Genomic DNA, 16,088 nt, shown 5'->3' on the forward strand with positions numbered 1-16,088 from the left:
TTTCTCCAGATATGACTGGCTGCGGAAGTGATTTAGTGCCAGCTAAATAGGCAGAAAAAAGCTGCATCATACTTGTCATGTTGAAAAAAAAAAAAGGTTGGTCAGGAGAAAATTAATTGTCCTTACCTTAACTAGAGAGCTGCAATTTTAGAGCTAATATTTGTGCTTCATGTTTTGGCACTTATATCACTCTGCTGTATTAAGTAGAAAGTGATTTCAGGACCAGTCATACTGTTTTACTGTTTCCACTGTTTTCACTGCTGTGACTGTTCAGACATTTACTTTATTCTACTCTGATAAGTGCTTCCTGGAAAAATATATCAGGGATGTCACATGACACATTACAACTTTTTTCCCCTTCGCTAAACTGGGTGTGAGCATGATCAGTGCGTGACACATCCGGACTGCGAGTTTTGACAGCCCTCATCTATATACTACTAAAACTCTTTCCTATAACTTTTAACTGGTTAAAATGGTCCACCATAGGGCAAAATATTTTCAACTAAGGTACCTCAAATGGACTAACTTGCAAAAGATGATCAAAATATGGGCTTCATATTAAAATTTGACAAATTGTATACATTTTTATAATACAAAATTACTATAAAGCAGTTTTATGTAATACAATAGGGGTGCTTAAATCTGGCCCATGGGGCCAGCCTGGAAATAGCAGAAGACCAGCCTGTGGTGCTTCTGCTAGTGGAAACCGGCCATGGGGGGGGGGGCACATGCAGCCCCCTTGTGCCACGTATTCGGCCTGGACAGCCTCCTGCCAGCCAAAATGGACTCCTGAAGCACCCCATTTGGCCGGCAAAGTGCTGCAGGAGGCATCTGTCCTGCCTTCCCCCGCGCAGCAGCTGGCCCATGGAGGAGAACTACAATGCTGATCTGGCCCTTAAAGAAATCCAGTTTGATACCCCTGTAATACATTTCACAAAACATTTCCCATGTTAATGTTTGACTGTCTATGCAATTCAGCATGGGCAAATTTTACCTTTGACTGGATCTCAACTTTTCCAGGAAGGACGTACATTAGAAGCTCTCGCTGTTTAAAAGCATTGAGGAATCTGGTAAGGAAATATAGCTGAAAGTATGGCCCAGACAGTCATGGTTGTCCATTAGTCAAAAAAAAACTTGATACAAAGAATGTCTCTCAGGAAGGTGTAGTGGATGGGTAGGAAGCAAAATGGGACTGCTAGCAGGAAGAGAAGAGATAATTAAGACTTTGAACTGGACTTTGGAGAAACAGAAAGGCTGGTTGGCACATCATGTTGGACTTGGCAACTTTAGAACAATTGAATACTTAATGGTTCCAGAGCAGAGTTACCCAGGAGAAGACTGATAAAGAACTTCAGTGTGTCCCAAAGATCACAGATGGAGATGGGAGGAGGTATGTCAAGGGATTATGTTTCAGATGAAAACAGGTATCTGCCAGCATGAGAAATTGCCAGCCAAATGCAATTAATGCCATTTATGTTGGGAGAGGGTTTTTTAAGAAATAGCCATTATCTATATATAGTTTCAAAATTAAGCTATATTGCAAGTAATAATTTGAAAACAACACTGAAATATTGGGAAGGTATATAACAGGGATGTCAAACTCTATTTTATTGAGGGCCGCGTATAGTTGTTTGGCTTCAGGGGACTGGGTCGGCATGGCCAGGGTGGGTGTGGCCAGCACGATGTCACTCATGTCGGGGGCACCTGTGGTGGCTGGGGGAATCCTTTGTCTCCAGCAGAGGACAGTGAGACCAGGAACAGCCAAACCCTTGACCTCCAGAGGAGCCTCGCCATCCCTCAGGCCACACAGAGGACCCCTGGATGGCAGCCACACCATTTTCCTTACCTGTTGTCCATAAAAGGAGAGAAAGATTTGGGTGCTGAGAATCTGATCATTTCATGGGAATCCTAACTCTTGTGACAATTGACTTATTATGAGATGATATTCCTTCCCCTCATTTATTTTGGAAGAAGCATCCAATCCTATTAGGCTGCCATCTAATGGCACTTAGCTCTCGATGTCTGCCTAAACTAGCTGCTGATGGAGAAACTGCATTAACTGCTTGCATTGGGTCCAGTGCTGCCTTACAGATAGGCAGGTAACAGGAATGAATTAATGATCGGACTTCCGGTTTGAGCTTCTTCAGCGACAGACCGAAATCCATGATTGTGTGCGGTTTCAATCCGTGCTTGCCACTGGAGCGCCCCAAGCTGGCTGGTTTCGGGACTAAGCCATCCCGTAGAGGTGGTGAAGAGGGGGGAGACCGCCAGCAGGGTCGAGGAGAGCAGCATCTCTCCTCAGCTGGCCATTACTCCCTTTCCCGAAGGCGGTTGCAGCGGTGGTCAGAAATGGCCACCTCAAAGAAGAACTCGACCAAAAAAGAATGTGCAGGAGGAAGAATGTGCAAGAGGAAGGGAAAGGATTTGGCTTTTTTTTTCTTCCCTTCCTTATATTGACAGCTAAGAGATTTAAGTAAGAAATTGACAAAAATCCACTGACAGTAATAGGCATTTAAGCTGAAAGTAAAATGTCAAAGGGATAATAAAGACTTTTGGATACTCAAAAACCTTTAAAAGCAGGAGAGAAAAGAAAAGAATAAAGGGGCAGGATCTGGAAAAATGGAGGAGACTGCCTGGAACTAAAAGGAACTTATAGTGAAACCTTAACAAGATTCCTAAAAGATACATTCTAACTGAAACTTTGTAACAAAATAATAGAATCCCAGGAAGAGAAAGTAGAAAAAAGAAGCAAGAACAGCTTTGGATTACTTGGTGATTTTTGGATTTTTGGCTATTGGATTTAAATGACTAAAATCAATTGGGTGGTTGTTTAAAAGTATTTAAAATGGCATCACTTTTAGAAGAACTGAAAATGGAACTTAAAAAACAAAGAAGATGCACAAAAAGGAAGAGGTTTTTTTGGCTTCGTATTTCAATTTTTAGAAATGGAGATCTGGAACTATGAGAAACAACAAGAAACGCTTGTAGAACAAGAAGGTTGGGACAAAGAAGAAGCCATCTTTAATGATCAAGTAATTTTATGTGGGTAGGGGGGAAAGGAAAGCGGGGAGAGAGTGAAAAGTTTAAGATTTGAAAAAACAACCAAAAAAAGAATAGTTTGAAAAATAATTACAATATTAGGAAGCAACAGAAGAGAAGATCACAGAAGACAGAATTAGTAGTAGAGAGACAAGGGGGCAAAAAGGAGAGGGAGAAGAAAAGGGGGAAGAAGGAAAGGAAAAGAAGTTATAAAAGACAGAAACAAGATAAAGAGAAACAGGGAAAATGTATAAAAAGTATAAGCCTATTTAGAGATAATGGCTGAAAATTTAATTGAAAAAAGGATTCTGCAAAGGTACATAAGAGAGTATTGTTATATTAGAAATAGAAATAATTTTAGAAAATATGAAACAATGTATGATTAAAATGATGGATAAAATACTTATTGTAATGCAGTATAACGTTTGTTAATAAATAAATGAAGTCAAGTGAATGTCAATGAAATTAGGAAAGGATGGGACATTTTAATTATTGATGATTTATAAAAATATAAGTGAAATATGGAAAAAATTAATTATGGAAAGTTTATAAGTGTTCACAAGGAAGTATGATATTCAATTGAAAAGAAATGTTAGATGTTAAGATTCTATATATAACAATAGTATATATATCAATAGTAAATAAAACACTCATTCCATTCCAATTCAATTCTATCATTAATATTAAAGCTGAATACCATACACACACACACACTCTGTATATGAACATAGTGTGTATTTTAAGAATGTACCAAGCAGAATTGGATTGGAAGTTATGTACTATATTGAATGTTATAATTTTAAAGGCATAAATTGAAATTTAAATAAGAGTTGAATGGATAAGAATTAAAAGATATAAAGGTGTCATACTCCAATTAGCAACTACAGGGGTAAATTTGTTTAATGAGAAAAGATAATATGAAATTGAAACAGGACAGACAAAAGTATAAATATAATGATTAGAAAGACATTGAAACTTAGAAAAAGATATACAATTGAATTTAGATATAATTAAAAATAAAGTGGAGAAAACCAAGGGAGGGGAAAGATTATAGAGAAAATATTAAAATAGTAATAAGATATGGAATAGAACACAAAGATGAATATGAAATTGAGTCTGTGTCTGTATGAAGAAGTGATAACCCGGGATCACGCTATTCTCAAATAAAGATATTTTATTTGTATTGTTTTTGTGAAAACCCAAATAAAATTTATATTTTTTTTAAAAAAGGAATGAATTAATGATCAAAGGGAAGTTGACATAGCTGATTGTCTATGAACACAAAGGTTGGCTACATTGGTAGTCCTTGACTTGTGACCACAATTACAACTGGTATTGCTACTGTTAAGTCAGTGTGGTCATAATGCAAGATGTCATGTGAGCACGATTACAATGCAACCCTCTCTCCCTTCCCCAGGGGTTCATTATTAACCAATTATAAGTTGTTCTGAGTGCTCGCCTCAATCCAAGTTATTTTGGTCTTGGTCATCCCTGGCCCTGAATTTCAATAAGTTAAGGAATTGCCTCCAACTCTGCTCACCTACCCATCTATCCCCTTCTGATCACCCTATACCCTGACCTGCAGGGCAGAAAGCAGCCCCAGAACTGCACAGCTCTGCAGCTACTTGCCATGCCCAAGGAAGCCTCAGCCACCCCAGCAAGTGCCAGCAAGCATTCATTTGCCCAGCCAAGTTAGAAAATGTGTCCAACCCAATCACAATTCAGGTGCTTGGCAGCCCACTGCACTTATGACCATAGGGGCACTTCAACTCCAACCTACTTTATCTCACCTATCTCTGCCCTTTTGGCCAACCTGCATTGCGCTGCCTCTGCCAGCCCTGGGCTTCCCTAGCCTTGCACTCCACTTATCTTATTGCCCTGTACTCTGCCTTCCGCATGCAATTTGGACAAGGCCCTAAGGTGGCCTCAGGAAGAAAGGCTGGCATGCCCCTCACTACCTTTGTGAAGGGCTCGGCTGGATGTACCTTGTCAAGTGGTAGAAAAACAGCAAAGGTTAGCTGAGAGTGGCAGGGCAAGCAGAGGATGGGGTTGCTGAGTGTAGGATTGCCAAAAAGGCAGAGATGGAAGACTTGGGGGTGGGGGTGGGGGGTTGAACAGGAGACAATTTCTTACCTTACCAAGGCTTGGAGATGGAAGGGACCAAACGGGGAATGAGTTCTAACATCCAGTGGGACTTGGTTAACACTGGTGACAGGGACTGCTGGGATAGCCACCACTAAGGAATGTGGTCATATGATGTTGCAGTTTATGATCGCATTGCTTAACAATGAAAACTCCAGCCCCGCCTTATCATAGCAACCTGAGGACTATCTATATTCAAATTATGTGATACTTCAGTCACTTGTATCTCTGCTTAACAGTATTCTGCTGTATATTTATGGCTGTCTCTTCCAGTGTGTTGCTTTACAAATAAATTCACTTTTTTTTTCTAATGTTAATAAATCATTTAGGAATGGAATTATTAAAATAACAGATTTGAGGTAAATTCAGTGTTGGCTAAAACTCACTTTGCTCCATAGTCTTTAGAGAAGATGTCACCTCCGAAGTGCAAGAAACAAACTTCAGAGTGTTTGGTATTGCTCAAGGCCATTTTTATTTTAAAAAAAACAAGCAAACGTTTATGAGTCTCTAGAATGAATAAATTTATTGTCTTTACAAAAAATCATTGTCTAAAAATATGGGGATACAAAGAAACAAGGTATTTGCAGTCAGATGCCTGGTGGTCAACAGCCAGTTTGAATAAGAAATATCCAAATGCACAAAAACAAAAGCTTTGTAACATATGTTAAAGCTTTTAACCAAAGAGAAATAGTGTTTCAAGCATGTTGCAAGAGTTCAAGATTCTGTAGTTAACACTGATTCATTCTTATCACTGGAGATTGATAATACACTTGTACTAGGAGATGCAGCATGATATGATCAAAAATCAATACACTGAATCATTGTTATAGGCAAATTATATAGGAAACATTGTCTTAGTACTGCAGTGTCTAAGGCACTTTCTGTAAATGTCAATTCTTAGCTAGGGCAAAAATGACGCCAGCTAAAGCATTTCACCCAAGTGAAAGCTGAAAATGGGGAGAGGGTGGCTCCACTGGTTATGTTCATTTACAGGCAGTGTCCATTTGCTAACTCTAGCAAATATATACTGATGGGCACCAAGAACGCTGGCAAGAACGTCAGCTAGCACTCCTATCCCCAGCCCTTCAGGAAGAAAACAGTTGCTTCTGGGAGAATTCATTCAACTTCCATGCTGAGGCTATCCAACTTATATGGAATATTATTTCAGACAGAAAATCATCAGCATCCTATCCAGATCAACCGACTATTCATGATGTCCGGAGCAGGAAGACATCAATTTGCCAAGGTGGGCAAAATGCCCCATTAAGTAGACAGAGCAAGCAGTTGGCTTGTTATAATGTGAACTAAAGCTCCTGAGGACATTTTCAAAGTCAGGTGATCTTGGGTCAGCCACAAAAATGACAGGAACAAGGTCTTGCAATAAGTAGGGAAGATAAGGGAATGCCACTGCAAGGTAGCTATGCATGCATAGCAAAAAGGCATAGCCAGCTGCCAGAAGTTTCTGCCTGGGACAGAGGCCGGACCCGCTTATCACTCAGTGCCTTAGAAAAAATGGCTTTACAATGTATACCTTGAAACAAAAAGCACTGAACAGAGATATTTTAATACATATAAGTAGTGGGTACCTATATCCAAAACAGTTTACAATATGGCAAAGCCAGGCAGCAATAATGCTTTGAGACTGACCTGCAATACATGACCTAACGCTATGCCAGTTTTGCCGAAGGCAGATCTAGGCCACGAAAGCAATTTGGTGGCCAGCTTACGTTCTTCTTTCAAAGGTATGGAAAGAAGTCACACTCTGGGAATGTTGGCAGTTTTAACATAAGCGGGGAACACTCTACTCAGTTTGGGCAGCTTGAGGTTCATTGATATCACTCCCCTTACTCTCTGCATCGTCATCTGAAAGCTCCAGGGAAGCTCCTTCAATGTGCAGCTGGCGCCTTCCAGATCGGCTGGAGGAAAAGGTGATTGGGCCGCCTCTCCTGCAAGAGCACAGAGTAAGTGACTGCCGCCACACAAGGTGTCCCCCCCCCTCTTTTTTAAGGGAGAAAAACTCAGAAAAACTGCTGTAAAAATTGACCACACACTTAAGTTCCCATCAGCACAGATCAACCCCCTCCCACAAACATTTTTTTAAAAAAATCACAACATTATGCTCCTGCATAAAGGTACAGCATTAGGGTAAACAATTATTTGGATTGGAAACGGAGCTACAAAACCTTCATCTGCGCTTATAAATAGCTGAGGACATGGGAGTTCTACAAATGCGATGTCACTTAATGAGCGGCCGACTTCCAGCACATGAAGCAGCACAAGCGAATTAACAAATCTTTGGAAGCACGACACTCCCTTCTGGTTTAATAATAGCACTGCATTTTAAGTCATAGGCCAATGAGGACAAAGTATCAAGAGAGGGGACCAACTGGAAATGATTAATATAACCTTTTACTGCCATTGATTTCTGATTTGAGCTTTTCCTGAAGTTACACAGTGGTATATATACCCAAATTCCTTTCTTAGAACTCACCTTAGTCTGTTCTTCAGAGTGCTGACCTCTCGGCTAAGGCCTTCACTGGCTTCCGTAGCATCATCTAATTCACGCTGAAGTTTACGACGTGATGCATTAGCACGTGTGGCTTCCTCCTCTGCTTCTTCTAGTTGGCGCTTGAGCTGTTTCATCCTAGCATTAGCTTTCTCCATCTAGAGAAGATCACCAAAACAAGGGATTAATGAAACACTGAATAGCGTTCCACTTTCACACTGCCATTCAACAAAGTGGCCCAAACGCCTTAAGAGTAGGAACCTTTGGATCTGTAGCCTTCATGTCGTATTCACAGGACTTGTTAGGGAATTTGTCCAGTGAAAGTGACTATTCAGATGCCATGGGCTGCTCATTCAGTAACAGCAGGAAAAGGTTACCTCCACTTCAGGTAATGTTTGGGAGTAGCAGGATATCCCATAACTATTCTGCATAATCTATGCAATGTGATATATTTTACTGCTAATAGGCTTAGTTGTAACACCCACTCATAACCAGATGGAAAAACATTCAGGTGTCTAACCTAGCTCCCTTGCTTTTCAATAAAATTTATTAACAAGTCTCTTGCTTCTGATAAAATTGACTACCAAGCATTTAACATTAGCTTTCCTGCAAATTTCTGCTGAAGAACCAAAGGAAAAAAAACTTATAGCCATGCATACTTTTCCATGTAATATTACAAACAAAGCGTGCTCTATTTTCTTTCCTCCAAATTCTCACTCCTGATCTGTGTTAGATCCACATGAATCAGGCCATTTCCATAGTTCTGGATCAGTTGGCCTCTGGCCATGCCCAAAAAAGGTGCTTCAAACAACTTACTAAATATTTCTTTTTGCATAACAAGAAATGAAATGAAAGGTTTTTTTCAGTAACTGTGGTTCTAAGCAGAGCTGGCAGCCCCTCACCTGTTCCTTGTATTGGTCTGCATGTCGGCGCTCGTCTTCCACCTGCATAAATACCTCCTTCAGCTTCTTCTCTGTGCGGCGTACTAGCTTGTTGGCTGCTGCCCTCTCCCTAAATAAATTAATGAAAGCAGAAATAACGCTTTTAAGATGAACTAAGTTATCGAATTTCATGGCTATCAACAGAAAAGCTTAAATATGAAAACTATAAATTGTATCTTTAGGAAAAAATAAGGATTATGCAACTTTTTGACCACACGTATATTTAATCATTTAGTCTCTCCTTGCACTTATTTAATATTGATTCTTTGCTTTTGTACAATTTTTTAAAAAAATCAAAGGAATTAGTACAGGTACTCCTCGACTTACAATCATTTCTTTAGTGACCGTTCAAAGTTACAATGGCACTGGTAAAAGTGACAAGGCCATTTTTTGTACTTAAGACCACTGTAACATCCCTATGGTCACATGATCAAAATTCGGAGGATTGGCAACTGGCTCACGTTTATCAGTTGTCATCTCCCAGGGTTGTGCAATCCCCTTTTGCGACCTTTTGACCAGCAACGTCAATGGTGATACAAAATACACTTAGCAACCTTGTTACTAACTTTAACAATTGCAGTGATTCATTTAACAACTGTGGCAAGAAAGGCTGTAAAATGGAGTTCATTTAACAACTGTCTCACCTAGCAGCAGAAATTTTGGGCTCAATTGTGGCCATCACAATACCTGTATTAGTAAAGTTATGTGGGAAAGCTTAAGTAAAGGAACAAAGTAACCCTTATATCAAACACCTATGTTCCCTGTGGGAAATTTATTTGTTTTTAATTAATTTGTGAGAAGAGGATGAAATCAGTGTTGATAGATAAAAGTTATCTCAATAATTATATCCCTCTGAAGTGAGAAAGGAAACAACAGGAAGGACTTGTTCTAGGAAGATTTTAATACATTTTAAAAACCTCGTTAGTCTCCCATGTTAAGCAAATAGGGGGTAAAATCCACCTTAAATATTTCCACAAAAATAAAGGAACAAATGTGATTTAAAGACTCTAAAAATTCTTACACCATCCTCAAAGCTTTGACAACCTATCCCCTGCTGAATCATCTAGGTTACCTAAAAATACATTGAGTGGTGGAACCACATATATTTTTGTCCTAATTTGAACAGTTACTTTCTAGAATTCAAGGTTCCTTCTTCTGAAAGCTCTTTTTTTTATAAACACTGCTTACTTTGCCTCCTGCTCCAGCTGTTCTTCTAGCTGCCCGATCTTTGCTTCCAGTGCTGAAATGGTTGCCTTGAACTTGGATTTGACTGAACCCTCCAGCTCCTGAAGCTTCGCTTTCAACTCTTTGTTGTGCCGTTCTAACTGCTGACGGGCATTCTCGCTCTTCTGGGCAGCACTCCGCTCTGCGGCCAACTCAGAATTCAATGTGTCAATCTTCAGGAAGACAAGCACAGCTATTTAGAAATATAGCCTCTTACCTGGAGAAACCAACAAAATGTTTGACCAAGACTTGCCAACCAAAGAGAGCACCTGAAGAGTAGTTTTGCGGAAGCGGTCATTGAGAAGCTCCATATTGCTTTGCTCTTCTTCTAGTTCCTCTTCCAGTTGTGCAATTCGGGCTTCCAAGCGGCGTTTCTCATCAAGCAAGGCAGACCTACAGAGACATGGAAGCGATAGGCGGAACTACAAACTTAAGCCAGGAATTCTCCCACTTTAATCAATTTTTCCAGTGCAACAGGCATCAACACACATCATTTAGGGTCTGTAGTTGCTTCATCTAGTCAACTTACTTTCCAGAGGCACTGTTAGCAATTTCATCAGCCAACTCATCCCGCTCTTGCTCTGCATGTCGCCTGCCTCGTTCTGAAGCAGCAAGTTCCTGAAAAGACAATTATTGGCATCTCAGAAACCTTGGCAAGGAAGGACATTTTCAGGTATTTTGATAGAGCAGGGGTCGCCAACTGTTTGAACCTCAAGGACCACTAAACACATAATTTTAAATCCCGTGGACCAGAGACCCTGGGAAAATCCCCAAAAAACTTTGCAGGAAAATTCCCCACCCCGTTTTCCTACCGATCAATCATTCTTTATTTGACATCACAGGATACTGTCTCCAGCTCTGTTGTCGGGGAAGTGGGGGAGAGAGACTTTTGGCTTCATGCAAGGAAAGCAGCAGAAGTCTTTCTTTCTCTCTGCCAAACTCTGCCAGAAATGAGTCTTTGAGACTTGTTGTGCCGATATAGCCTCTTAGAGCAGGATGTCTTGCAGGGTCCCAAAGACTCATTTCTGATGGAATCTGGGAGAGAGAAAGACTTCTGCTGCTTTCCTTGCGTGCAGCCAAAAGCATAAGAAGAAAGAAGCAAAAAGAAGCAGCCTAGTGGCTAGACGAGGCCATGAGGCAAATTCCCCCCTTCCGCCCTTCCCCCCCTCCCTTCACTACCTCGTGTTGTTCACAATGCAAGCAACACAAGCCTTGTGTTCCTGCAGGCCATGTGGGAGACACAGCCTTGTGTTCCTACACAGCCTGAATTAATTGCTTTGTGGGGTGCTTTGTGGGGTGACATTTCTCTGTGGACCACCAAAATTTTCTCGTGGACTACCAGTGGTCCCCGGCCCACTGGTTGGTGACCACTGTGATAGAGAGCTACTACAGCATGCTCAATGGCTCAGAATCCAATATAATTACTGACATAAATACATTCTTCTCTGGTGCTTAACTATCACAGACATCTTGTGCAATTGGGAACTAGTTCCTTCAAAAATGATCCAATAGCAATAGCAATAGCCTTATTTACCACTTCATAGTGCTTTATAACACTCTCTAAGCATTTTACAGAAACATGTTCCTTTTTCCAGAATTCTATCTTACAGAATAGGGATGCTAAGATTTGGCAATTTTTCCAGAATGAAGCACTTAACCTCATACCTCTTGAAGTTGAAGAATTTCTGCTTCAAGACCTTTGAGCTTCTTTTCATTTTCTTTTGATTGAGCAAAAATTTCATCTCGAGATGCGCGGGCCTCTTCTAGTTCACGCTGATAATCTTTCATTTGAGCCTGGAAGGTTTTTAAAAAAAGTGTTTTTCCCCCTGAATCTTGAGAAGCAAAACTACATTGCCTCAGTCTAATCTATATACCCAGATATATAGTATCTATTGTTATCACAAAATATATTCACATAATCTCACCCTTCTATTAAAAAAGACTAATACATTTTTCAGAGAACATATTCATAAATTTAGAGATTCCCTTGTCCTTTCAGATTTTAAGAGTTGCTTTGTTCACCTGCAGTTTGCGCAACTGCCTGATGGCTTCATCGCGGGCCTTGTTTGCTGCCTCAATCTGAGCTTCCAAGTCTTTCAAATCTGCTTCCATTTTCTTCTTGGATGCCACAGCCAAAGCCCGCTGCTTCCTTTCATCTTCCAATTCTGCTTCCAGTTCCCGAACCTACAAAATTAAGGTCACATGGTAAGATAAACTTCTGAATTCAAGATTAACCATGAGTTGAAACTAATCAAAATGGATGAAGGAAGTTCAAAAAATATATCCCTGAACTTATATAATTGTGCAGTAATATCAACTGTAAGTTCCTTGATGCCCTGTAAGAAACTACATAAAGGGGAAAAATAATTTTTTAAGAAATCAATATTACTTAAGGAAAATAGCCTGCCCAAATAAAAACTTATTAAAAGTGTATTTAAATAAAATGATCAGCCATAATTGTTAAACTTCATAGTGAGGTCAATATAGCATGTGTGTTCATGGTACACCTGTTTTCAAATTAAGATAATAAAGGTTTATGTCATCCTATTCATTCTTCAAAGACAAACTAAATTTATGATCAATTATGCAAAAAACAAAACCCCTAGTCAAGCAATGATAATGGCTTAATAATGTAACTGCAAATAAAGTCTCTGAACAATTTTGAGCCCATAAATGGGCTATTCTAACTTCTCAGAAGCTGAGGGGCCTAATCCAGCAAATTGCTAACCTTAAGAGCCAAAGGGCAATCAACTACTTGAGTCTGTGTACTGAGGTGATTTTGAAGAGCAAGGATGACAATGAGACCAGAGAATGGCAGAGAATGGACATCTGCTGGAAACAACTCACTACCATTAAGCTTGCATTGTTGCATCCCTGCTTCCTGCTCTGGTCCTAGACCCTGAGTAATACTATCTAAGCTGACTTATAGTATTCTTTGGTGTTTATTTCTTACACTACTGCTGACCATGCCTGCCTTTCTTCCACTACTCTTCTCTTTTCCTAAACCTGCACTACACCTAGATATTCCTAAACCCGCACTACACTTTCTTGTCCCACAGCTTGTCTCCCTTGGTATGACTACACTGGACTCTTTGCTGCTGTCCATGCTGTACCCAGTTAACATGTATAACTTTGCTCCCAAATATATATATCGCCTGAGATGCAACTCAACAATAAACCAAATATAACTAACTTCATTGTATTTCTCAAGCTGAAACAGGATAGCCATGGCCAATACATTGCTTATTCAATTCAATTCTGACTTGTTCAGAAAAAGAGTGCAGGTAGCATAAAGATTAAGGTAGATAAACATCTCAAGGCTACTGCAGATGCCTGGACATTCTGAAGCTAAATAGAAAAATACAACTACCTATTTCGGCAATGCTTCATGCAGACTATATAGCTATAGAATCTATATAGATATACAGAATCCCTAGCCTACTTATAGTTTCTGGACTATTTTTCAATTTAAGGGTGTTCACAAATAGCATTCAGACATGTGCTAGATATCATGCTTACAAGTGCCTCACAAGAATATTTTGTGCCAGATACCATGCATATAAGTGTCTCATAAGATATTCTTCCTTAGATTCTTCCATGGAACTTCCTTGGAATCAAAAGGAATTGTCATACATCTGGCTGGGGAGCACATTTTACTTCAGTGATAGGCAAAATATTGTTGGCAAGCACCCCAAATACAGGTGAAACTCGAAAAATTAGAATATTGTGCAAAAGTTCACTTATTTCAGTAATGCGACTTAAAAGGTGAAACTAATATATGAGATAGACTCATGACATGCAAAGCTTTGCATGTCATGAGTCTATCTCATATATTAGTTTCACCTTTTAAGTCGCATTACTGAAATAAGTGAACTTTTGCACAATATTCTAATTTTTCGAGTTTCACCTGTATGTATACCTCCCTCCCTTAAGAAATATCTCACTGTGTCATTGAAATTCATGTTTTAAGACCTATAATATGTGGCATATGTATGACACTCTCTTCTTTTCAGGATTTTTTTCCTGGGTGTCTGATTTTTATAAAGAATGTTATCAGTTCTTTATTTTCTAAATCAAAACAATATAGCTTTTGAGCATTTGCCAGGAGAAACTCAATAGCAATGTGACTTGTAGAAGAAACATGAATCTCTACTTGTTTTACAAATTTAAATAAAATGAACATGTGTTCATGAATTTTTATTCAATTATATCTATCTTAATTCACCTCAGATACAGCTAAGGTATATAGATCTGATAGGATTTGGATGAAAACAGATTATTACAAGCATCCTAACAAGTATACATACATACAATATTTTAAAAAATTAAGATTACATGCCATGCCATCTATTCCATCTCATAGAAATTCTGATACCAAAAGACCATGAAGTGTTGTCCCAGAAGCATTTTTGTAATGGTGTCTCATTAAAACTGATTTCATAGACATTTATAGTTATCGGAATTTCTTGCCAGTTAAGATTTAAGACAAATTAAGATATGGATAAAATAACATGTAAACTGCAAAAGATTTGGAATCTGGAGAAGGTTTTAATTATTGCTAGTTCAAAGGAATGGACTAATGACACATATACATGGGAAACGTTTAACATAAACATTTGTATGATTGAATATAAATGTTAAACTACATGTTGGTAGCAGAGGAACTTTTGGTGCGGGAGTAGAAATGGATTTCCAGAGGAAAAATTGCAAACTATAGGCACCAGGAGACTCAGGTGACCCCGAGGACGCAGATAAACTTCCAAGTGCTTCAATGATCCTCTAAAAGGATGCAAATGACCAGCTGTCTGCAATGAATATAAATCCTTCCATTCCTCACTATCCTGTCACAGCTGAAGAAGCTTCTTGGATGAGAAGTGAAATGACTTCAAAGAAAAAAACAAGAAAGTCCAATTGCCTCCTGAAAAGGCACCCTTGGGAGAGGGGAACTTTGGTTCTAAAAATTAAAAGTTAAAAGATCAATTTTAAGTTTAATAAAGCCTAGGATGATTCAAAAAATCAGAAGGGTACATATAGTTCACCTGAACCTCTGATCAACACCAAATGTATACTTTACTACTGAAAGCCTTACTTGTTTTACTAAGAGTCTCTTCTTCTCCTCATTCTGCTCATCTCTTGCTTGAAGATCCCTCTCAAACTGTGCTTTCATGGCTTGCATGTTCACTTCCAGGCGCAATTTGGCATCTTCTGTGGCTTGCAACTCATCCTCTAGTTCTTCTAACTGTGTTCGCATTTCTTCCACTTGCTGCTCCAATGTACGTTTAGATTTTTCTAACTCATGAACCTGCAAAGTAAAATATATCCCCCTTTGATATTATCTTGATAATGACAACCGAATCAATGAAAATGAGAGAGAAAACACAAATCCTACTCCTAACAATTCAAATTGTGTAGGTTTACTGAAAATGAAATGCAATGCAGCTGCTAAACCACAGTCACAATGCTTTACAATGGCTCCTGCCTCATTTATCTGCCTTCAGTAAGCACACAAACAAAAACACTCAAATGGAAAAGCATCTGAAGGCTATATGAATAAAGTGAGACAAAAAATGTCAAATGCACACATACATACTCAACATCGTCAAGTACTTCTGTTGCAAGCGGTTTACAATGCACATAGTTGACACCTGTTCAGAATTTTTTAATTTTCAATCCAGATTCACATACGTTATTAAAGTACTTCCCCACCCACCCCCAAACCTTCAGTATATAAAAAAATAAGACAACTCACATTTTTGCCAACATCATCTTTGGAGCTCATCAGGTCCTCCATTTCTGTTCGGAGTTGCTTATTTTGTCTCTCAAACTCTTCCTTGGCCTCTAAAGCTTCCTCCAGGGCTCGTGCCAGAGACAGTGCTTTGGTCTCTTTTTCTCGTGCCTCAGCTTCGGCACGGTCTCTTTCTTCTGCATAACGAGCGGATATATTCTTCTCTTCTGCCAGCATCTGTTGATTTCAATAGGCCAAACATGAAAATTTGAATTACTTACAACATCAAATCTTAATCCTGTGGAAATCCAAGCTGTTGTAGAAGGTTGGCATTTTGGCTTTCAGCTCTATTAAGTCCTTTGCTTTGAGGCATCCATGCATAGACAGAAATGCACCTATTCTTAATTTACCATAGTGGTCAATGTTTGGTCAAAGCTATATGTTTTTATGAGTGGCAGTTCCATACTTCACAGGTGGACAATGAAAAATACCCACCTGATAGACAGGTATT

At 39.3% G+C, this 16,088-nt stretch overlaps 1 protein-coding gene across 4 annotated transcripts in view; it reads right to left on the reverse strand.

Annotated features, from left to right (window-relative positions):
- Positions 1–5,677: 5,677 nt before the first annotated feature.
- MYH10 (myosin heavy chain 10) overlaps positions 5,678–16,088 on the reverse strand; it is a 77,991-nt gene continuing 67,580 nt past the window's right edge. For all 4 annotated transcript variants that reach the window (XM_087924716.1, XM_087924715.1, XM_087924717.1 and 1 more), the window contains 10 exons: positions 15,602–15,814; positions 14,942–15,154; positions 11,875–12,036; positions 11,518–11,646; positions 10,382–10,470; positions 10,122–10,245; positions 9,817–10,025; positions 8,590–8,698; positions 7,673–7,845; positions 5,678–7,127 (listed from right to left, as the gene is read on the reverse strand). In XM_087924716.1, the coding sequence (XP_087780842.1) occupies positions 6,983–7,127; positions 7,673–7,845; positions 8,590–8,698; positions 9,817–10,025; positions 10,122–10,245; positions 10,382–10,470; positions 11,518–11,646; positions 11,875–12,036; positions 14,942–15,154; positions 15,602–15,814 (1,566 nt within the window). In that variant the 3' untranslated portion in view covers positions 5,678–6,982. The remainder of the gene's footprint in view (positions 7,128–7,672; positions 7,846–8,589; positions 8,699–9,816; positions 10,026–10,121; positions 10,246–10,381; positions 10,471–11,517; positions 11,647–11,874; positions 12,037–14,941; positions 15,155–15,601; positions 15,815–16,088) is intronic.

Source organism: Pseudonaja textilis, chromosome 2 (assembly GCF_049901715.1).
Source record: "Pseudonaja textilis isolate UNSWEBS1 chromosome 2, rPseTex1.2, whole genome shotgun sequence".
NCBI lineage: Eukaryota > Metazoa > Chordata > Lepidosauria > Squamata > Elapidae > Pseudonaja > Pseudonaja textilis.